General features: G+C 40.8%; 1 protein-coding gene across 7 annotated transcripts in view; it reads right to left on the reverse strand.

Annotated features, from left to right (window-relative positions):
- The window catches only part of RABGAP1L (RAB GTPase activating protein 1 like), a 242,364-nt gene that overhangs the window by 187,562 nt on the left and 30,501 nt on the right, over positions 1–24,301 (reverse strand). For all 7 annotated transcript variants that reach the window (XM_048312811.1, XM_048312810.1, XM_048312805.1 and 4 more), the window contains 5 exons: positions 21,538–21,604; positions 20,172–20,274; positions 19,076–19,242; positions 15,309–15,453; positions 542–635 (listed from right to left, as the gene is read on the reverse strand). In XM_048312811.1, coding sequence (XP_048168768.1) covers positions 542–635; positions 15,309–15,453; positions 19,076–19,242; positions 20,172–20,274; positions 21,538–21,604 — 576 coding nt within the window. The remainder of the gene's footprint in view (positions 1–541; positions 636–15,308; positions 15,454–19,075; positions 19,243–20,171; positions 20,275–21,537; positions 21,605–24,301) is intronic.

The raw sequence follows: 24,301 nt of genomic DNA on the forward strand, positions 1-24,301 counted from the left end.
AGTCTTGGTTTTATTCAGCAACAGAAACAGTTCCAGTGAGGATTCAGAGTCTTTCTAGATTCCTTTTCAAGTGCTTACATATAGCACATTTTAAAAAATAGGGGAAAAAAGTGCTTCTAAACAAATTCAATGTACACCAGCTGGCACGAATGGCTTAGATGGGACGCGTGGGAGTTGCTGCGTCTGCCCTATCCTGGCACTGAGATCCACGAGGATTTAACACCCAGCCCCAAATGACCAGAAAGCTCTGCCTGTGAAGACTCATACCTGCTCTGTGAGCACATACAAATAAACTCTCGAACGCTGAACAAAACCAGACTTTTGCACATGCTATGGCAAAGATTTGTCAGAAAAACCTCCAAGTTATCTATACCAGTCCCCTTTAAATTAAGTTTAAAAACTACACTTCAATGTGTCCTGCATTTTAGTTTTTAAACTGTGTAAGCTGAAGTATTTCAAGCCTCCTGCTCAGGAGCATACAGTATCATAAACCAAATAAAAGGTTAATATCTAAAATCTAATGTAAGAAATAAATCATTACCATCTCCCCAGTAACTCTCCCCAGGAATACAAAATCTTCTCAGGACAATCCTTTGACACATCACCAGTGCCACTGGAGAGTTCATTATCACTCTCTGTAAAAATAAAGAAAAAACAAGAAGACAAAAGCATGCACAGGTTTACCCAAGAGCACAGACACTAAAGATGCATACATACAGGTCTCAGACAATTTTTTTCTCATATATCAGTTTTAAAAGCATAAAAAGACACCAAATTTTAATGGAATCATAAAGAATGCTTAGCAGACATTAAAAAACAAGTATATTAATAAAGTTATCATAAAGTTTAAAAGAACAGGACTAAGGAATAATTCACAGCAGTGTTACCAGAGGAAGGACTGGGACCTAGAACAGCATTACGAGAGAAAAGTTTCAAGGCTGTCAGCTCTCCATTTAACGAAACTTCACAGTGTTACCTAGAAGTCACATCCACTCCAGAGTTCACGTGAAGAGAAGTCTCTGTTAAAGCATAGTAGATAATGCTACTTCATTACACCATGTCCCTTTGGCTATCTTGTGGTACCCTGAGCACACGAAGCCTCCTCTGAGCCACAAAATCTTTTTTTTACTGAAGTAAGTTCGTGGATGAGCAGAAAAAAACCAAGACTGTGACATTAAAGGTCACAGTGCATGGAACAGAGAGGATTGCTTCAAATGAAACCACATAATTACTAAGAATGAAAGACTTAGGGAGGGATATGTGCCATTATATGACTAACAGCCAAACCCGGAAGGGATCATGTGGGCCTGGAATAGCATGCTCAAATAACCATCCAATCCAAGTGCCCCTTAAGTTTCCAAGTGTCTTGTGGGCCTGTGCAGCTGCCCACAGTAAGCTGGACAGTCTAACTCCATGTGGCAAGTCCTTATGCAAATATGGTCTTGCAGTTATTTGGACTTTTTCCAGTTTTATCTGAATAAAATACTGGTAAGAATTAAACAAGTGCAAATTCAACACCACCAGATGCTGACAGGCTTCAGCTCTCCGTGTCTTCAGTAGGAAACACAACCCAAAAAGAGACACAGCAACAGCCCTGTTAATCATCCCAGAATCCCAGACTGGGATTGGAAGGGTCCTTAAAGCTCATCCAGTTCCAACCCCCCTGCCATGGGCAGGGACACATTCCACTAGCACAGGTTGCTCCAAGCCCTGTCCAGTCTGGCCTTGGACATTTCCAGGGATGGCACAGCCTCAGCTTCTCTGGGCAATCAGTTACCCTCAGAGGCTGCTGAAGCCACGGACAATTTGATGTTAGAGGGCTCCAAGGCTGCTCTTTCCTATGACCTGAACTGTCTCCAGAAGTGAAAACGTAACATAAAAAGAAGAACTGAAGCTACATCTGCCCCCAAATCCCTCCAATACTCTCTTCCACACAGCTCTGTCACATTTTGTTGCTGACCTAATATCCCGAATTCCCTCAGGCACATTAAACACTTCAACTCCAGTTTTATGTCGACAACAGAGTAGCTCAGGTAGAAGAGGATCTTCAGTACTTGTGCAATTACCCTGTTAACTCTTCATCCTTATCATTCTCACTTCAATTACAGCTTTCTAATTTATGTTCTTAGCAGCTGTCAAATACAAGTCATTAATAAAATACCACCAGTGCTTGAATTTGACAGTGAGCTGTGAGGACAAAGACAGCATATACTGTATTTCAAGGACAATTAACAGCAAAAACACTGCCCTGAGAGAAGCACAGCAGAAATCTCTGTGTTTCAAAATGAACACTTCATTGGTGAAAGCCTTTAGCTTGGAACCTGTTTGCACAGTTTTACAGTCCCCAAGTACAAGCCCAACCTCCATTTAAATACTTCCCCAATAGATTTAAAAATAATCCAAACAAAAAAACCACCCACCTGCATCACAAATCCACAAAACCCTGGATTTTAAGGTTTCCCAATCTTTTGCATGCATTCACTAGAGCTAAAGATGGAAGTCAGAAAATCTAAAACCCCCAAGTTTGTAATTTTAACTAAAATTTGGTATCACAGTAACAGGTTTCCCAGTAATCAGTTGTGTTCTGAGGGAAAAAATGTATTTGAAGATTCAGCTTCCCTTTTAAAATTACCAAAAAGAATGTAAAGGCCAATTTCCTCACCACACACAGCAATAACTAACAAAAAACCAACAAAAAAAGAGTAACTAAATGCATTACATTTTTAAAATTCTCTCCTCTCCTGATTTGCACAACTGCGTCAGAGGGATCAACAATAAATGCAGTCCCTTCTACTTGCCATGGAAAGAAGAAAAAAATTTGAGGAAACCTCTGAGATGAGCACATTTGCCATTCGGAGACACAAGATACATGTTAATGATACTGGTACAGATTAAGAATCTCAAGAAACCTAGCTCACATCAGGAATTCATCACAAACTACAATTTCAGAAAGATTTTATGCATTCCAAGTAAAGGAAGAAAATTTGGCACAAAATGCTGAAGGGATCAGAATTTCTTTGGAGAGACTGAAGAACTACAGCACATCTCTCCAGGAGTTAATGTTGCAAATACACACAAGCAAACCCTGCAGCCTGGAATGAAATCTGGTAAAGATGACTAAAATCCCCCAGCAGACCAAAACGTTTCAAAATGAAGCTACACTGAACCCTTTGAGCACAAAGCACACTAGCTCTTATCAGATCCAAACCTGAGCTTGCCAAGGAATACTGCCACCAGCCTGAAGAAACAAACCCCTTGATTTCTCACAATGCTGGTATTCCATGCAAAATTCTTCGAAGTTCTAAAGGAGACCAGTGTTACACAGCACATACACTCCAGTGCTTCAGGCAGAAAATTCTTTCATCTGGAAGGTTTGGCAGTGTTTGAAATGTATTATTCAGCTGTATGTCAGAAAATCCCAGGCCTTAATTAGAAATGCCATATGCTCCCTTTCAAAAGACGCTAACGAAAAACTTCAAAATAGAACAGGGCAAAGGGAAGAGAATAAACAGCCTTAAAAATCTCTCCTTTGTTTCCATTCTAAAGAGCATTTACATATTCTAACCTGTTAAAGCATTAAGGTATAAACTACAAAAACAAAGATGCCATGGGAGGGATATTTAACTGCATATGTTCTTCTCTGAGTATTTTTATACATTTTTTCCACACTCCATAGCATCTGTAAGCCAGAAGAATTAGCCAAAGCATGATTTAATCCACCCTTATTCTGCTGGGAAAGCCACAAATCCCTTCTTCTAAACGTTGTCCCTTCCTCCTGTATTTGCCCTGACCTCTCAGAGCCATCAACTGGGCAGTAAAACTTAAACTTGGTCAGAGCAAGTGGATGATGGAAGCCATCTCAAGGGAGCAAACCTTGGGGTTGTGAATGTGTGCATACACACAGGCTTTAAGACTACCCCAGGGAACAGTTAAGTCTCAAAGGTTTTCTGTTTTGTTCTGAATTGCAACATGATTCACAAAACTCACAAGAAGGTCATGCCTCATGAATCAATTCCCTGAATTTAGAGCCTTTTTAAAGCAAGCCTGAAGGATCACACTCCCACAGCAAGCATTGCTCTGTATGGTATCAGCATGGAATAATACTTTGGGATGGAAGAGACCTCTGGAGATCAGCTAGTCTGATCCACTCCAAGCTCTGGTTCGATCAGGTCACTCTGGGACGTGAGCAAGAGGTGTGCTGGGTTTGGCTGGGAACAGCAAAAGGGCTGGGGGTGCACAGCAAGCTGGGAGGCGACACAGCCAGGACAGCTGACCCCAACTGACCCAAGGGCTGTTCCAGACCATAGGGCATCATGCTCAGCATGCAGAGCAGGAACGAAAAGGAAGAGGGGAACTTCAGAGAAGCCATTCATCTTCCCAAGCCGCTGCTACACACGAGGGAGCCCTGTTTCCCAGGGGATGGCTGAGCACCTGCCTGCCCATGGGAAGTGGTGAATGGATCCCCTGCTTTGCTTTGCTTGAGCACACAGCTTTTGCTTTCCTTCCTGAACTGTCCCCATCTCAACCCACGAGTTTCCTCACTTTTACCTTTCTGACTCTCTGCTCCATCTCACCAGGGAAGAGTGCACGAGCAGCTGTGTGGGGCTGAGTTGACATCTGGGGTTAAACCACAATACGAAGTTAGTCTTGAACGCCTTCAAGAAAAGAGATTGCAAAATCTCTCTGAACAACCTGTTCCACTACTCGACCACACTGATGGTTTAAAAACAAACAAGCCAACCACTTGTCCGAGACTGGAATGTTCTCATTTATGGCTTAAACATCTTCATGAAGGACTTTTGTCTATTACAGCAAAACTGGATAAAAACAGAAGCTGAAGACCACCACACCCTGAATGGGGCCCTGCACTGCATATTGATGGAGATAAAATAAAGTGACTCAGGTCTGGGCTGGGGAAAGAAGAATCCATTCACAGAGGGATCAAGCTTAGCACCTTCGGGGCAGAGACCACAGCCCTGGGGCTATCAGCTGCCAGGCTGGCACAGACCCTCACACCAAAGGGTGGGGGGAGGAGAGGCTTTGGGTGTGTGGTGAAAAACCCTCTGGTCCAAGGCAGTGAATGCCCATCTGCTGTGCAGAGGAGCCCCGCTGTGGGGCCCTTCACCCCGGGAAAAGCCGCATCCACATGAGGGACAGCAGAGGGGGTGTCACGGCCCATCAAAGGTTGAAGGGGTCCCCAGACCCTACACCAGAGCACTGCACAAGATGCAAGAGATCCACAGTCTTGCAAGGGACAGTGTCAAACTCGCCCTCCCCAAGGGAGGCATGGGGGCATTCCCACCTGGCCCAAAGGTAAATGAATCCATGGGATTCTGTACTTCTCGGCACAGGGCAACGGGGACCCTCACCACCAGCAGACCAGATGGAGGGGATTAACGAGACGTTGTTGGGACCCTTGGAAGGGTGATATGCTTCCACCTAACCCCTGTCACTCTATCTCTGTCCCCCCACCCGACACACACACCTCTTTTTCTATTTTCTTCCTCTTTGCCTCCTTTACTATTAAATAAAATATATCAAGTTTTTTGGCACCAACATCTAACCTCGTTTGGTTTTAACCAAGTTTTGGGGTGTATTTCGAACCTTTCTGGGTTCGATCTGTTTTATTCACAGAGACTCAAGTTTTCCTTGCTCTTCTGTGTTAATTTGGGTCATAACACCAAACCACCAAACACATCCTTTTAGCTAACCAGAATTTCCCAGCTTCCAACTTGTGCCTGTTGCCTCTCAGCCCGTTATCAGGCATATCTGAGAAGTGTCTGGCTCCATCTTCACTAACTCCTCTGACGTAGTAGATGTAGGCAGCAGCATGTTTTCCTCTCCAGCCTGAACCAAACTCAGTTCCCTCAGCCTCTCACTGTCCACCATGTGCTCCTGCCATCCGGCCAGCCTGGCCACTGGCCACGGTCCAGAGTGTCCGTGTGAGTCCCGTAGCGGGGAGCCCAGAGCTGGCTGCACTGCAGGCACGGGCTCACAGGTGCTGAGCAGAGGGCACTGATCCTCTCCTGGGCCTGCTGCCTGGACTCCTGCAAACAGCCCCCGCTGTGCTCTGCTGCCTTTGCTGTGGCCATGTACTGGTGACTTGTTCTCAAACTTCTGTCTGCTGGCATCTCCAAGTACTTTTCTGACAAAGTCACTTTTTATCTAGTTGGTGTTGAGCCCGTCTTGTCACAGGAGGTTGTTCTGTCACTGGTACAGGACCCAGCACTTGCCTTCACTGAACTTCCCAAGGCCTTGCCTTTCTCCAGCCTGTCCAGGTCCCTCTGAGTAGGAGCCCTGCCCTCCAGAGCACCGACCACTCCCCTCAATTTGCTGTCATCCACAGATCTGCTGAAGGTGCACTTGGTCTTGTCACACAGGTAATTAATAAAGACATTTAACAGCACTGGTCCCCACACCGACCTCGGAAAGATACCACTAGTCGCTGGCTGCCAGCCAGACTTCACACCATTGATTGATTCTTTCATCCCAGCAGTTCAACCAACCTTCCGACCACATCATTTTCCCCTTGTCCAGTCCTTATCTCATTGATTTCATGATAAGGACATTAAGGGATACAGTGTGGAGTCCCTGCTAAAACCAAGGTGTACAGCATCCACTGCCTGTCCTTTGCCCACAGCATGGTCACCTTGTCACAGGAAAGTGATGAGGTTGGTCACAAGGATTCGTCCCTCATAAATCCGTGCTGGGGGTTCCCACTGACCCCACTGGACATTCACATCTTTAGAAACAACTTCCAGGAGTATTTGCTCCATAACCAGTCCCACAGATTGAGGCAGATTGATCAACCTAGAACTTCCTTTTGGCACTTTCCTCTTTTGGATATTTGCCACTTGCATGAGACGAATATACAAGCCTGCACAGGTATCCCTTGGGACGGGAGAGGATCCCTGGATGCCAGATTTTGCATGGAATCTGTTTTGTTAGTGCACCTACAGACAAACAAACATGTAAAAAGTCATCTCTCTCAAAAACCTGCAGGGACATTCAAGAACAAGCTAGAAAAGAGTGAATCTAATAGAAAAGAAGATTGGCAGTCTATGGATATACGTAATTTTGTCAGTTCATTCCAAGGATTTCACTGCTCTTTTGACTATATTTCTCAGCTCAAGCCTAATTTTTTCTAATCTGCAATTTATGCCAATTACTGTTCTTCTCCTAAACAATTTTAGTACGCCACTTTCAAAAAAAAAAAACTTAGCCTTTATTGTTTCTTCTCTAGAATACTCTGCTTATTTCCTCAAAGGACAAATTCTCCACACTTGCTCTCATTTCCCATTTTCTCCTCCAGCCTGTGTTTTTTCTTGAGAGATGTTCAAGCAAAATACTGAGGCATCCAGTGTCCAAACCAGAAGAATTACACACACAGTAATCAGCACAAGCAAATACACCACAGGAAAAGAAACATACACAGAGAAACACAAAATCTTGGCCTCTTCTTTCCCATCTCTTAATTTGATAGTGCAGGGTATCAAATAGAGGTCATCCTCAGATGGTAAAACCAGTACCTAGAGCAGCACTGACACACTGGGCAAAGACTGGAACTAAATACTATGAGAAACCAACTCAGAGCCCAGTCAGACAGCACAGAGGTTCCTCTCTCTCAGCAGGGATGAACAGACTCAACTTTGTTTATTGGCACACCCATTTTTGGCTTGAGGAAATAAATTCCGGCGGAAGACTTTTATTCATGCCAACAAAAACTGAGGTATTTAAGGTGCTTGAATGTTTTTCATCTTCCCAGTTTTACAGTGAAAGGGGTTTTTTTTGTTTGGGATGGTTGGTTTTTTTTCAGTGGGCTGGTTTTTTTGCATCAACACTTCAAAATCTGGCTTTAAACAATACTCCCCTCATCCATGTTTTACACCAATGATACAGCTATGGAGCAGCTTTTCCAATTGATTCAGTTCTTCTTCAGGAAATTCTACTAGTTCACCTGAAACATGACAATACCTCAGAAGTCAAACTCCTTTTTCAGTTAACAAAAAGGGAAATAAGGTGGAAAACTACAGAGTTGTTTCAGAGACGTTGAGCATAGAAGTAAATAAGTACCTCCAAAATTAGTAGAAAAGCATGAATAAAGCAGATAAAAAAATGAACAGGTGGGATTCGAGCACTGATGTGAAGGAGAAAAAAGGGTATTTAATGAGTTTTAATTGAGAAGCTGTTACACATGAAATAAAAAGAGTAGGTGGAACTGAAAAATAATACAGTAGGAGAAGTCTGAAGGAGAAGGAAATCTTCAGGTCTTTAAGATAAGTGGGAATAGAATTGGAATACTTCGAATATGAACAGTTTGATTTTTATGTAAGAGAAGAACAAAAAAGAAGGAGGAGCTGAAGTTGGCAGCATATTATCAGGGCACGAGATAGAGTGTTACTGACATGGAACCTTTCCATACATACAAGATAAAAGAGGATCGTGAGAAAGGCCACAAAAAAGAGCAAGTTTTCATTTAGAAGGTAACAGGAAATTATAGAGCATGAACTACAGTTCTGCCAGGGAGGATGAGAGTGAAGCAAAGTTTAAGTCATGAAAGTCATTCCAGTATTAAGTAAGGCAAATTTTCAGAGACGTCCAACTTTTTAGTGCACTACAAAATATTTTGATGAACACAAAAGGATTTCCAAATGTCTTCCAAATAACCGATTAATGAAATGACAATTGTCAGTGTATTTTCTTATTTAGAGGGAAGAGGAATAATCAGGAGCAAAAAAATAGAGATTAATGAATCTGAACAAAGACAACCTGCATTGAATTCTGCTCAAAAGAACCTTCTGCTTATGTTAGTCACATAATTAACCTGCAATATTAATTTGGCAGCTACACAAGTACAAGTAAAGAGAGCAAAAACAAAAAATAAAGTAACAATTTTTCACTAAAAGCAAACCAGTAATAAAAAACCCCACTATTTTGTCATTCCTTTTTATGAATTATAAGATACACATTTTTCACTTAGAATCGTTCAAGCAACACCTAATGCCGACAAATCACAACATTTTGATTACCTTGCCAACAGGCTGCAAATTTAATTGCTTCTTTAGGTAATGCAAAATGTGGGTCCCAAACCCTGTATGTGATAAACACTGAGAGAGGGGGGAAGAGCACACAGCTGTATGACCTCTGCCTTTCCCTCACTGCAGACCACCATGGTTTGAACATGTTAAAGACTGTGCAAAAATCTCCCAAAGGACCCACACTTGTATTGAGAGCAGTCCTGCTGGTTGTGTGCAATGGCAGCCAAAATGACCTTTTTCTTTTTAATACAACAAATCCTGCATTTTAAACCCTATCTTATATCCTTATCTGATATGCCTTACCTTTAAAACACTAGCTTTGTTCTACGTCATATCCTTCCAACACATGCCCTGCACCACTGTCACATGAAATGAGAATTATTTTAATATGTCCCAGAAATAAACCTTAACTGGGCATCCAAGAGAAGATCCTCCCCTCGTGTAGTGCACATAAAATTGAGCCACCATGACATCTCTAAACTTGATGCAGAAATGCATAAAGCTGAATAAAAGAGAGCGGGGAAGAATTATCGCTTCAGTTTGGTGGTTTTGCTCCCACACAGATGACAAAGGCAACTAAATGCTGCACAGTGGAGGTAGTCCTGTAAACACAAACATGCTCCACATGTACCGTGCTGTCTGATAGCTGACATCTCAGAGAACAGGCAAGGAAATAAAATTTGAGATGTTGTCACAACTCTAAGGCAATGCATTAGTAATTTATGAATTTGTAGATTAGAATCTACTCCCATCTTTGAGGCAATCAATGAGAAAAAACAAATATCAGTGTTAGAAACACTTAGAAGTGGTGGATTGCCTGGCATTTACTTTAAGTGCCAAGGCAGCATGCAAGGCACTTAGATTAGAAAGCCTTTACACTCACAGAACACCAGAAGTCTAATGACCAAAACTAAAAAAAGGAAGAATCTCACTCTGAGGTTAGGGGAACTGCTGGTTGAGAACGATCTTTTAAATAAGCTTTATACAAAAGTAGGTGAATTTTTTTAATTATGTGAAATGTGCGAATGTGTGAAATTATAGAAGCAGTGGCAGCTTGAGGCCACCCAAAATTGGTGACTGAAAACCTGAGAAGATCCTTTAGCAGTAGCAAGTTTGAATTCCTAATAAGCCAGGAGGATTGCAAATCCTTTTTCAAACTGCTTTCATACTGATTACAGATAGACAAGGAAAGACAACCACTAATGAACAAAGCATCCAAATCATTCAAAATAATCTGTGATTGCTTCCAGACAAGATGAAAACACAAATTTATGCTCATTTTGTGCCTATTTTGTACCACAATCTGAAGAGATTTTATGAAATTTATAAAAAAACCCTCAATAAGCCTGCCTGAAATCCAAGAAACAGAATTCACCTACTGAAACAGAACTGAGCCAGTACCCACAGAATTGAAAACTACCTTTCTTTGAAAAGATCTCTTTCTGTCATTCTGCAAAAATAAACCAAAGGCATCAACAGATTTCCCTGGAACACTCATGAACCACAGGCCAGAATTAGGGAATTATGTTTTGCCTTGAACCTCACAAAGTAAGTGTGAGGAACAAATTTTATCAAACAAAAAACCCCTACCCACAGAGTGTTCCCACACCCACTGTGCAGGAGTGTGGAGTGGACACTGGGGAAGAGGAGAGGGATAAAAGAGCTCAGGAAAAGTCACACTCTTTGGGAGTATTCCACTTCCCAGAACAGAAACAACCTTAAAAATCCCCCATTTTCCATTTCATTTACAACCTTGCAATTTCATTAAATACTTCTGCAATGCACAGAAGTGCTTCAAATTTGAAACATTTCAAATACTCACCTTGTAACACAAAGGCCATACTTGCATGAACAAATCTAAATACAACTTCAACTATTAACTGCCACCGTATTCAAAATACCAAGTCCTCTGCACCCAGTATTTTTTTACATTTTAAGGAAAGTATCACATGATCACATTCCTCCTGGCAGCACAGTAATAGCTGCAGAAATCACCTGAGTGCATTTATTTTATGATTTTTAATAACACAAGCAAACTTGTAAGGTGTGAAAATAATCCATTTTGGATTATTTTATGGACAGTAGAGTCCATAAAATGACATCAGGCTTGCCAGGAGTATTTTCTTTTCATTTGGATGCTATTCTTAGTAGAGTCTGTATTTTAAAACTCATTTCTTGTGGAACTGCAGCAAAGGGTTCTTGTCTGGAGATAGCTACTGGCCAAATGGCCTCACGAATTTCAGATTTGTGACATTTTAGTTCATTTTTATGGAGATGGCAAAAAGTCTTCAAGACTGACTCAACTGATCTTCTTTAGGACCCACCAACTTTACTCTGTTGGATTAATATAACAAACAGTTCCTGCGAAGTACATAAAGCTATTTTTAATTTGGATTAAAATGTGGAGTTGACTATTTCAACACTACTCATGTCATTCTTCTCACACAATCACCCTCATTTGTTCGCATCATAACCCCTATTTTATCACTAAATACTCTCTCAGGAGTTCTATTCATTCCTAAATCATCACCTCCTCTACTCCTTTGCTTTCCTGAATACTGAGAACAGCCTCTACCCACCCACAACACTTGACCCAGCATTTTGATTTAGCCTGGCTGATCATCTCCAATCATTTAGTGTCGCCCACCTCTTACCCACTGCACACACCTTCTTTTTGTGCGACCAACACAACACATCCCGAGTTCTTCTGAAACTTTCACGGTCCCTTGTTCTTTTATGTCTCTTTTCAATGTCACATCCTACCATCTCCACACTGAACTTCCATACCTCTGAAGTTAATTTTTCTGTTGTCTATCTCTTGCTTTTTGCTCTTAGTGTTCAGACAGAGGGAGTAGGAAGGTAAGTTTCCCTTTCTGAAGTTTTTTATTTCTTCTCTTGGCAAACAAAACACAAACGGAAAAGTTCTGCGTTCCTGGAAGTCATCTGAGAGTGTTCCAGAGGCACCCTACAGCTCATGTTCAGAAGCTTCTTTTTGGTAGGCAAGTCATCTTTTACCTGAATTACCTTTTATCTGTTTCAGGGTATCTGCTAAACAATCTGTGCTTTCTCTGCAGCCAACTCATAGATGGGAATGAGAGCTTGTAACCAGACACCCAGGACCACAGAAAGCTTCAGCAAAAGTATCTTCAACCCAGTAACAATCAGCTTAAAGAATATTTTCTGGTTTTGAACAGCACTGCTCCTGTTCACAGTGATCCTTAACCTTGCAACTTTATCCTGACTCCAGAACAAACGCAAATGGAGCTTTCTAGTGTTCTCCTGAAATGTTACACAGAGTTAAAAAAAAATCATTCCAATATTAGAGCCAAAGGAAGGTCATCATTTCACAGACGGTCTGAGCAAGCACGGCTGCTAAAGCAGCCAACGTATTCATCCCCTTCTCCCTTTGTTATTTATTCCTAGGCCTACATCCTCCTTTAAATGCTTCTGCTGGAAAGCCATTTTCCCCAATCCTTAAGCTCACAAGGGCAGCCACTTCATCCTACCACAGAACAATACTACAATAAAATGCTCTCTGAGCTTTGCTTTTCTCAATACTGCAGTATCCACACCATCGATTCTGGGCATGCTCTCACCTTTCTTAATGCCCTAAAAAGGAGAAAGAGGAGTTCAACCATCTGTGCTCTGCACCTTGTTACAAGGTTCTACTCAAAATTAAGTATTAACAGTGAACTTTTCTGCATATAAGTTGATACTTAAATCCACTTTACTTGAAACCTTTCCAGAAAGTGTAAGACTTACCTCATTATACATTTTAATCTTTTTAAAATTTAGAATTTAGAATTTAATAGAAAGCTTCTTATTAAGGAGTGCACTTTGCATTCTAGGTTTTGACAAGAGATTATTAATATAAATATACTTCTAAAAATATTATCTCCAAAGCAAAGGACCATAAGTGATTGGGTTGCCAGAAATATCTATCACAATATTAGTAATTAGAAAACAAAAGTGAGGTTGACCTGAAAGATCTCTAAGTAACAACTGCACAATCTTAGCAAAGGTCTTAATTGTTTTATATAGCTGTTCACATGAAAAATCACGCTAAAATGAGAAAAAATATTAAAAGCTGAGAATGTTATTTAGAGAGTATAAGATGTCCATTTCCTACATGCAGCTGTGGAAAGATACTAGGCCTACCTTTAGGCTAGTGTTTATTTAAAATCATTACTGGCAGGTATCGTATGTTTGGCCTTTCATTAAAACAAAAAGAAAAGAATATTGAAAAAATGCCTTCTTTTTTATGACCATCTTTATTCATATACTCACGGCACAAGATATCCCAGTGAGCTGTGTGCATGCAGAGTACACAGGAATCAGATACAGTGCATTCTCATACAAGAAAAATGCAATGTATAGTGCTTTTGAAATCAATTAAGGAATATTCTGTGGGCATACAAGGAAAAAGCAAAAAAAGAAAAAAAAAGGAGAAAAGTAAAAAGTAAAAAGAACCTATATAGCCAGGTAGCTATCATACTTTACATTAAAAAAAGAAAAAGCCTTCTTCCAAGGCTAAGACAAGACATTGTAAACTCAAGGGGGTTTTTTCCATCATCATAATTAGTACCCTGAAAAGAAAAAGAAAAAAAAAGAATGAAAAGATTTATTTAGAAAAACTGCAAATGACTCATTGAACCTGCATATCCTCCAGGATAAAGAACTTCTTGGCACAGAACTCTAAATGTGGTTTCCATGAGAACAGAGGCGCATCATATTTTTAATGTCTTCTCTTAGGAAGTCATCTACATTTAAAATATGGAAACTAGCATTAAGGAGCTAAACCAAAGTTAAACCTAGGTTCATACTCCAGTGGAATACTTTTTCTCTGTAATAAAATAAAGCCATCCTGTAACAGTACCAAGAGGACAGTATCCATGTTATTCCCAACTGTGCTGCATTCACCACATTCTGCAGCAGTTTTATTCTTCCCAATAAAAGCAATGTTGAAAAAAAAATATTCAATTATTTAAACCCTACCCTATCAAACAAATCAATTTGGCTCTACAACTCATATATCCAGCAAGGAAAAGAACACCAGCAGCTGAATTACACTACACTGATCTACAAATTCCAAAGGCCAAACCTGAACTAATTCTTGCTATGAACAGCAAAGCAATCCCAAACAGCAATGGAACAGAAGAATTCCTCTGGAGAAAATAGTAGTTTTACTATTCAGAAATGACACAAAGGGGGCTGACATTGCTAGTCTGTGCCTATTCCCTCCCTTTCAGGAATAAGATCAAAGTTCAAAGAGCACGTGACTGGGGTTTTTTCGGAAAGGTTGGTGTCACCTGGGGTATGTGGGGGGGTTTGGCTTGTAACTGGGACTAACCACACCTGCCAGCTCCAGCCTGTTAATCCCAGGCTTCTGACTCCTACTGCATAAGCTAATATCCAATACTTACCTATAACTAAGAACCAAGGAAGAATTTTTCCACAGGAGTGAGTGAGACTTTTTACAGTATTGACAGAACAGTGCCAGAAATCTGAAGAATAACTTGGTAGAACGATCACAATTCCTGGTAGGTCAGACATCCAGATCAAAAATAGCACACAGAAAGCCTATCCTGAATGCTAACCCTCAAAGTACAAAGAAACAGTAGGCCAAGGGCCTTCAAAAAGACAAAACAAAACATAAAATACCACCCCCTGAGAAAAAAAACCCCAAACCATCAAATATACTGAGGTACTGTAAGCTTTGGAAGAGGCAGGCAAATACTCTGGGTCCATGACCTGTAGCAATCCCCAACTGAACCAAGAGACATTTTAATAAGCCCTAGATATAAGTGAGGGAAAACAAATCACATGCTAAGCTGTCAGTCAGGGAATGAGGACAATACCCATGTGAGTCTGCCTGGGATATTTTTTTGGTTTTCTTTACAAAGAGGCATTTAAAACCTGCCATTCCAAAGCCTAATTTCATGCTGTCCTCTTTAACAGCACAGCACATTCAAGGCAAATGACTTCTGATCAGAAGAAAACACCTTTGCAAACCATTTTCTAACTTGCTGGCAGAGCACGGGTGCCTCAGTAATGCATTTTGCAGCACACAGAAAGATGGACACATGGTGTCTGCTGCTGCTGTTGGAAGACATCCAAACAATGGCTTGGTAAAAATACTACTACTGCTGATAGAAAATTACGGGTGATCTTTTTGTCCAGAACAGTTGTATTAAGAATTAAATGAGTATATTAACAGCAGAAATATAACAGTACTATCCATGGAAACTGTGAGTGCTCGTTTATCCTTACCTTCTTCTGCCTCATCCTCCTGGGATGACATAGGCCCTCCTCCACTTGTTGGGGTGACTAATTCTTCCTCTCTGGCAGATTCTCTCTGCAGACTGACAACTTCATAAATTGCATCTCCAGCACTTGTGCGGTTTTTTCCTTCAGACTAAACCAAAATACGGGTATGTATTAGGTTGCCACTGTTGAAAAATAAGGCTGTGAAAGGCTAAAAAGTAGTTTGGTCAAGAGTGCCTCAAATTTCTTTGCCTTGGCACGAACAGATGGCAGTATCTGACAGTTGTTTCTCCCAGTTTTACAGGTAGAAAATGTAAATAAAACCTCAGTATTTCCAAAGCTGCCCCTTAACAATCATTTTCAGTATTGCTCAGAACAACGATAAAAAAAGCTTTCCAATTTAAACAGCTGTAATGACATTAAATCAAAGAGAAAGCTAAAGAAAAGAGGAGAGAACAAAGGGAAAATATTGGAGTAACTGAAACAGGAGCTGAATGCCTGAGGGGAAAAAAAAAATCATGGTAAGAGCTTTTTGGAGGTGAAGACAAGACTAAAGAAGAAACAAAACCTCACACTTTTGAAAAGCCGTAAATTGTGAAAAGCCCTTTTTAGTGCTTTGCTCACTAAAAAACCAGGAAAAATTATCTTTCTTCTGCAGAATATAATTTAAAATACGCTCCTTCCAATGGAGAAATGTAATGGAACCCCATGCCAGGGGGGTTGGAACTAGATGATCTTGAAGGTCCCTGTGAATCCAAACCATTCAATGATTCTATGATTTTCTTATGAAAAAGAAGTCAGTTAACTATAGTTTAAGCAGTTGCAAGTTTTAAAATAAAAGGAGGATTAGTTTTTCCTCTGAGTTACAGTTATGAACACAATTATTTTTCAGTGACATGCAGTGATTACTGTATTTTTAGAGAATTGTAAATAACTGCAAACTAATGATGGTATTAAATGAAGCAGCCCAAAGTGTTGTGCCGTTTTGTTCTTTGTGCATCTTGCCTAATCAGTTAAAATAAGCTAATTTTTGGAACACACTGAAAACATCAAATTAACCATGAAAAAGAACACAGTTGCAGTTGGAGTAGCCTCAATTTGTCTGAAAAACAAAGTTATGATAAAGTTGAAAGGCTCCACGATAGCTCACTGGAGATGTACATGCACTACTGACCAACACTTGCAATTTCAACCAGCTGGTGAAATTATGCAGATGAGCAGCTTAAACAGGGACTGTATGGACTGACACAATATCAATTATTTTATAGTGAGAAAACTTTCCTCATTTACTTTACATTAATCATTCAGACCTGCTTCCCTTAAAGCAAAGGCTCCAATTATCAGCCAGTTTTGCTGACTGCATTTCTCGTTAAGTCAGTTCAATGAATTTTGGGGTGTAGGCACAAATACCCTGCATTTTGTAAAATTAAGCAGGGTAATATTAGGGCCTTTATCCCTGTTTTATTCTCACATAACACCATTATTGATTAATTACAAAGTACTTGGTTAAATCAATCAAGTATTGCTGCCACTAATGTTATTAGCCATAGCTATCTATAGCTTTTATGTTTGAGAGAGTAAGGCATGAGGTACTGTAGGGTTTGCTGTTTGTTACAATAATTACAAGTCTTCAGCTCCATGCACATGTTCTGGTTAACTGCAAGACCCACCTGTATAAAATGTAAAAAATGTGATTGTTGGCTTTCTCTGAAGCACAAACCCACCATGACAAGGACCACGTTGTAACAATGAAAACGTGCATAAGCAATACAGTAAGATAACCAGAAAGAACAGTCCTAAATTGCACATTAACCTGCATTTCTGTCATTCTTTGTAACTGACTGCACCTCACCCATCTCAGCTCAGCCTGCTAAACCTGTCTGAATCCTTCCTCAGAAGGGTTCTAATTTTTCTAGAATCTACTTAATGCTCAAGTGCTTTCCCAGGAAGTTCACAAATGGCTGATCCCAACGCCATCTGCAGAGTTATCTCCCAAGGAGTAACAGTGCCCTGAGCTACAGGATCTTCCAAAGGTAACAGCAGGAACAGCTACTTCAACACAAACTGTCCAGCTGAGAACTGGTGAAATAAAGACTTGATACACATCACCCAAAGAGATCCTGGCAACCACAATCAGGACCTCATCTTGCAGAAGGATTACTAGGACTAAAAATATTCCTTTTCTGAAGATCTGCAGAACAGACTCTGAATTTTGCAGCAGGAAGAAATGCATGTGTTTCTTCAGGGAAGAGAGGCATGTGTATGTTTGTCACATTGTAAGGGGTGAGAAAAAGAAAGCATCCATATTACTCAATTAAAAATGGTACAGTTGCAAGTGATTTAAAAGGCAAGCTGAACTGATTAGAGATAAGTATCAAGCTGCTGTGAGCAGAATATTTTCGAATGTATTTTTTCATGTCAAAATGCAGATATTCTTATTTGCATCTAACAGTAGGCCTTCTCAGATTTTCGCAAATTCTAAGTTGCTATGCTAATCTCCAGAAGAAATACAGAAACAACATTGATTGAGATTTATTTACTCCCTAAGTGTTAAACACAGCAGCAATTTTCCCATGTAATATCAACACAGCTTGGTTTTTTCAGACCTATTGCTGTGCCCCACAGAAAGAGGATGACTCAAATACTCCCATTAGGCTCAGTAAAATTAAATCACTGCTCTTTGGTTCCATTAGTCAGAGATGATGCACCACCATTCCAATGCACACAGTACGACTGGCCTCTGCTTTTCACCTTTTGGGCCAATACTAAGACGTAAGTCTTTGGAGAAAGCAGGTCAGCAGTGGCTGCAGGAGAATGCAGCTGCACACCATTGTACAGTGACCCTGGGCAGACAGATCTCTCGTAGGTACCTCAGCCAATGCCAAAATCAGAAGGGACTTGAGCTACAGTCTTAACAGCCTCACTCTCTTAAACCTCTGTGTTAGGTTCCTTCGCCTTTAATAGGCTACCTGCCTTCATACTGTGAATGTCAGTAGCCCTTTGATTTTAAAATGAACAATTATAGAGTCAGTTCCCAATTTTACCAGTCAAATGGACTTGTTTTAGAGCTCACTGTAGAGAATTAAAGATAATTCAATAGGCAGGTACAAAATAGGTTTGGCTGGGTTAGAGTTACTTTCCTTCACAGTGGCTGGTGTGAGGCTGTGCTTTGGGTTTCTGCTGGAAACAGTATTGATAACACAGGGGAGTTTTAGCCTCTGCCCAGCAGCTGCTTACACAGAGACAGGGCCTTTGCTGCTCCTCATCCCACCCCACCAGCAAAAGGGCTTGAGGTGCACAGAAAGCTGGGAGGGAAAGAAGGAAGAGGGGATGTTTGGAATGATGGCATCTGCCTTCCCAAGCCAGCGTTACACTGTTTCCCAGGGGATGGCTGAGCACCTGCCTGCCCATGGGAAGTGGTGAATGAATTCCCTGCTTTGCTTTGCTTGAGCACACGGCTTTTGCTTTCCCTACTGAACTGTCTCCATCTCAACCCACGAGTTTCCTCACTTCTACTCTGCTGATTCTCTCCTCCATCCCACTGTGGGGGAGTGAGCAAGTGTCTGTGTGGGCCTTACTTGCCAGCTGGGGTTAAACCATGACACAAAGGCAGTGAAACTATATACGTGCTACTTAATGCTTATGCATTAGAGCATCCCTGAAACAAACAGTTAAAAGAAACAAACTGCTGAGGAGCAGGTGCCATCCTTACTTTTATAAAGGCCAAATTAGGACAGATGAGGCCAATGTTCTAAAAAAACCAAAGGCATTACCTGTTTTAGCTTCATATAAAAAGTTTCTGTGAAGGTTTTCCTGCTGAAGTACCAGAAGCGTTCATTGGCAGGATACACACGCACAACAGTCTCCAGCAGAAACCGGACTGGCTCTACTACTTCAGTGACGACCATATCCACAGCCACAGTCATGAACACACGCTTATCTGAAACACAAAAATGAGAAGCATTTAGTCAGGTTCAAACTGCACACTGCTGTTCAAACTGAAAATCCTTTCTGTTTAATTAATGGTTCTATTGCACCTGGTTTAGTTGCCTGAGTTCTACACCCTCCGTGTCTGCTGCACAGAATGAAAGTGTGCATTAACCAGTGCACCGAGGAACTCTGATAACTTCAAAAACAAAGATATTATGTTCTTGTTTTAAAGACAGGGGCAAGACATCACACCAAGCAAACACCATTAAGGTACATGATCCCCATCAAACGAAAGGAGCATGCAGAGGATAAGGTCACACTGTGTAAGGAGTTCTGTAAATAACGTGGTTTGAAAATCCATCAGCAGCAACGCTGACACTGGCTGCAGGTACTCAGATATGCCTTTAAGCAAGTTGATGTGAGCTCTGCCTTGGGACAGAAAACCAACTCCAGATTTACATTCCAAGTTTTCAAATCCCATCAGAGGATATAAGTTCCAGCAATAAGAAACTGTGCTATATAATCAAGCACTTGAATGCATCACTGCCAGGTGCCCCAAGAGGCAGGGGATGAAATGCTATTTGTAATCAGCTCACACCGAGAAGGAGGAGAACCCCAACGCCTGCTATTCACACTGCTTTGCTGAGTACAATGGGTAGAAAACAACTTGGAAATGCTTAGAACCAAAAAGTCCTGATAACCAGGGACAGGCACATCAGCCCCACACACTAATGTCACACCTCCACATCAGCACCACACTGCTCTGCAAACAATTCTTCACAACTCTGTGTTGCACATGTTTATGCAGGAAAATTCCCAGCAATGGACTCTTGGAACATAATGGTTCATGTACTTAGCCATGCACCGTGATTGCCAGGAGAGAGTACACACACCAAACCCCTGCTGGGTGAAACAAACACACAGATTACATTCCACTACCTTTAGGAGTTTCCTCATTAAGTACTAGAAACATGGGTGCATTAGGATTCCACATTCCAGTAATGACATAAGCCTTCCCATCAGAACTCTTTCCCATGGATTCCTAAAAATAAAATCATACAGGATTGTATTACAGTTGTGGTCTGAGATCAAAGAGATGGAGCACGGGGATGAGAAACAGCTCTAGGAACCTTAGAGAAAATGAATTAAGTGGAATGAACTACTACTAGTATGAGGCAAGCACATGCTTCCTCAAGTCTTCTGCAACAGTCCCTAGGGATCCAACAGGCCTGTTTGGCAGCCTTTCTAGAGATGAAAGGAGACTGATGTTCCCTCTCCGCAACCCAGTTAAGAGAAATAAAAGTGACTAGTTCTCCAGATTTACATATGGAGAAAGGAGGTGGAAAGGAAATCACAAATGTCTATTTCTGTGCTATAGTCAAGAAATGAACTAACAACTCATTACATCCAGCAGTTAAAACGTCCTTGCAGTGTGAACATAAAGAGAATTCAAGGTGGAGTAAAGACAAGAATTCAAATACAGTAAAGAGGTGTTACACAGATTTATAGGAACAACACCACTCCAAAACTCATTATAATTTATTCAGTTTTATAATCAAATAATAAAAAGGGAAAAACTGAACTAATTTCAGCAAATAAAACCAGGAAAAGGATGAGCTAGTAAATACAATCAGGCCAATAAATGAGTCTGACAAGAGAACTAAATACCGATAGATAGAACCAGCAGCATGAGTACAGAAATGAACTAGGCAAAACTGGGACAACTGTAGAGTCACAAAAGGTCTGATGGGCTTAGCTCTAGCACTTCATAACTTGAAAATGGCTGTATTATCCACAGAGAGACAGTAAACTGGTATTATCACAGAAAGTATCACACTGTTTTGCAGTTCTCTCAGAAGCAACTCTCAGAAACGGAAAATCATAGAAGACAAGTGAATACTTCAAACTCTGGGCAAGAATTTAAAATCAAATGAAGGAAATAAAGGCAAAGGTTTCAGCCCCCTGGAAAAATAAGAGCACTCCCCTGGCACTGAAATATAAAAGAAATTATTCGCTTTGAATTTTTAGGGAGCATGCTTAACACAACACAGAATGCTCAGTTATTTGTAACAACCTAATCTCTGCTTCACTAATTCAATAAAAGCCAGATGCCCCAGGTTTTGACATTAATTGAAATGTTTTGTCCATCTTATGATTGCAGATATCAAATCCCAGGATTTAAGAAACAGAAACACAAACACAGCACAAGATATCAGAAGCTCATTTTGCTGGGGTTTATTTGTTTTTTGGTTATTTTTCCAAATCACCTTATCTTATTTAACAGGTTATTAGGGCTAAGTATTACCATGTCTAGTAAATGCATGTCACTGTTCTTCACATTTCGTCCAGGGCTTAGCAACATCCCAAAGCACCTGTGAAGTTTATTTAAAACAAAAAACATAAAAGGAAACAAAGGACATGTATTAGCTTCTCACAATACAAAAGTCTTTGCTTGAACATAATGGACAGCCACCTACTGCTTCTAATTTTAAGAGTACCTTTCAGAGAAGTTGTTTGTTATTGTTATGGCAACGCTCGGGAAACAACACAATACATGTTACAGAAAAGACAATGAAATTATTTTCCAGAATGAGGATGGCAGAAATTAGCATCTGACCTGTGAAAACTCAATTATTCCTAAAGACCATTTATAATATTGAGTTCAAAGATATCAACAATTCCTATACATTAGTGGTGGAGACTGGCAGGAAGAAATTCACTGTCTCCCCAGGTCATTTTAAAAATTGTTCTCATGCAATCATAGGAAAAAATACAAATTCATTCATTCTACCACTCATAATAGCTCTGCTGAAAAAAACCACATAGCATCATGGGCCCTTAAAAAATAAACAAGAAACAACAATTTGCTCAATTTTAAGACTTCATTCCTCATTTTTTAAAATCTGAATTTGTGTGCTACATAGGGCCTTGAATTCTAGAATTCCAGTCCAATCATTTTCCAAGATAATTTTCTTGATATTTTTAAGAGAGAAAAAAAAAAAACCCTAAAAACAAAACAAACCCAAAAATTCTTCAGACATTCAGATTTTCAAATTTCCTGACTACTGAAGGCACAAATCCAGGTCTGAGGTTTCTGTAAATCATCTGTATCTTTCTCTCCTTTGAACATACTCCATTATGAATAAAAACACCAAACAGAACTACATATTTGCACAGGTTTTTAAAAACCTTAGATCTCAAATGAAAAAAGCAAAAAAAAAATTGAAAGTAAGTGCAATTTGAAATATTATGGAAAACTGGGGCTGTAATTCAGAGGGTTTTGTTTCAAGAACTTTTCTTCTGTTTGGTTCTCTGATAATCAAACCACTTTTTCTCACTGACTCTCAGAATTATGTAATATGCTGAACAATATTGCTTGGACATATGAAAACCAGCAACTAAAATTTTAATAACACTATTAACTGTAGGAGTCTCAAGATAATGCACTTACTACACCACCTAGCTTTCCCCTGTTACATTAGGGGTATATGGCTTTCTTTTGCCACCTCATTACACTTAACAGGAACTTACATCCACAGTTGTACTTCCCATTCTCCATACTCTTTCCCTACCAGAATCATACAAATCTAAGTGGTAAATAAAGCAGCAGACAACAATTTTGATTTACCTATATCTATAATGCAGTGCCATGGAAAGCACCCAAGGCAGCTCAGATACAGGACTTGGATTTAGCCACACAAACCAGATTCTCTGAGGGACTAATTAAAGTGGGCAGAAACTAACAGCAGAGATACTACTTGCTGTCCCTGGGGCAGAAATAGCTCTGAGAGAGCTGTAATTGATGAAGTAGGGGGGGTCACCAGCTTCTGGTACACCTGCTACAGAGACACGTAAGGCCAAGATCCAGAGGCAGGCAAGATATCTGTGCCTTTCAAAGACAACAGCTGCCAGATCCTACTGCTGTGCACTGCTCAGATGTACAGAAGTTCTGATGCATGACAGCCAAAATTTTGGGGAAGTATGTTTCCAAAAGAATGGGAGTCAGGAACAACTAACCCCTGCCTCTCACAGAACCAGAGACTTATGATGCCTAGCAGCATCCTGCTGCAAGAAGAGTCAGGGCTTCTCCTCCCTCTTATTTCAAAAAGGAAAATCAGCTCAAAACCAGGTCAGGACCCTCACTTGCAGAAGATGGATTTTACAGGAACAGCTGTCAACACATTCAGCCTCCAACATGAGGAGGCTCAACCATACACCCAAGATTCAAAATGACCTGTACAGACTGCGGGCCTCGGTCTCACTTCAGACTTGCTGGGTTTCTGCACCTGAAGCTGGCTAGTGAGCAGCTCTGTGCAACTGCACATACTCCACTACTTTCTAGAGCAGCAGGAAAAAACCAAAAGAACTGTAATTGTTATTCACTAATGTATATTTTCATTTATAAAAATACAAATGCTACCCATGCACAAGGCTGATAGTATTAAGTTAACATGATGACAGGACAAGGGGGAATGGCTTCACATTGTCAGAGGGCAGGATCAGATGAGATATTGGGAGTAAATTTTTCCTTCTGAGGGTGGTGAGTTCCTGGCACAGGCTGCCCAGAGAAGCTGTGGCTGCCCCTGGATCCCTGGCAGTGTCCCAGGCCAGGCTGGATGGGGCTTGGAGCAACCTGGGCTAGTGAAAGGTGTCCCTGCCCATGACAGAGCAGGGTGGTCTTCAAGGTCCCTTCCAACCCAAACCATTCTGGTATTCTGTGACCTTTAAGAGTTTCCACTACTGATGTGAAACCAACCAATATTCTGTAATTCAGTTCTAAGGATACCAGCCTAGACTTTAACCTAAGGTATACCTACATAACTCGGGACTAACTCTCGTGTATGGGTGGTAGCAAACTGGATCTAAACACCACTGCATTGAGAGGAGTATCAATCCTTCCATCGCTCAGAATGAAAGGCTATTTCACTCTTCAGAACAAGTTCCTTAAACCCCCTGATCATTAACCAGAATTTTCTTCCTGAATCCTATAACCAAGTGGGACTTGACCTGCCCCCCACTGTGGGACTGATCCTATGGAGGGGCACACATGACTCAGAAGCAAACACCAT

The sequence above is a fragment of the Corvus hawaiiensis genome, chromosome 9 (genome assembly GCF_020740725.1).
Source record: "Corvus hawaiiensis isolate bCorHaw1 chromosome 9, bCorHaw1.pri.cur, whole genome shotgun sequence".
NCBI classification, from domain to species: Eukaryota; Metazoa; Chordata; class Aves; order Passeriformes; family Corvidae; genus Corvus; species Corvus hawaiiensis.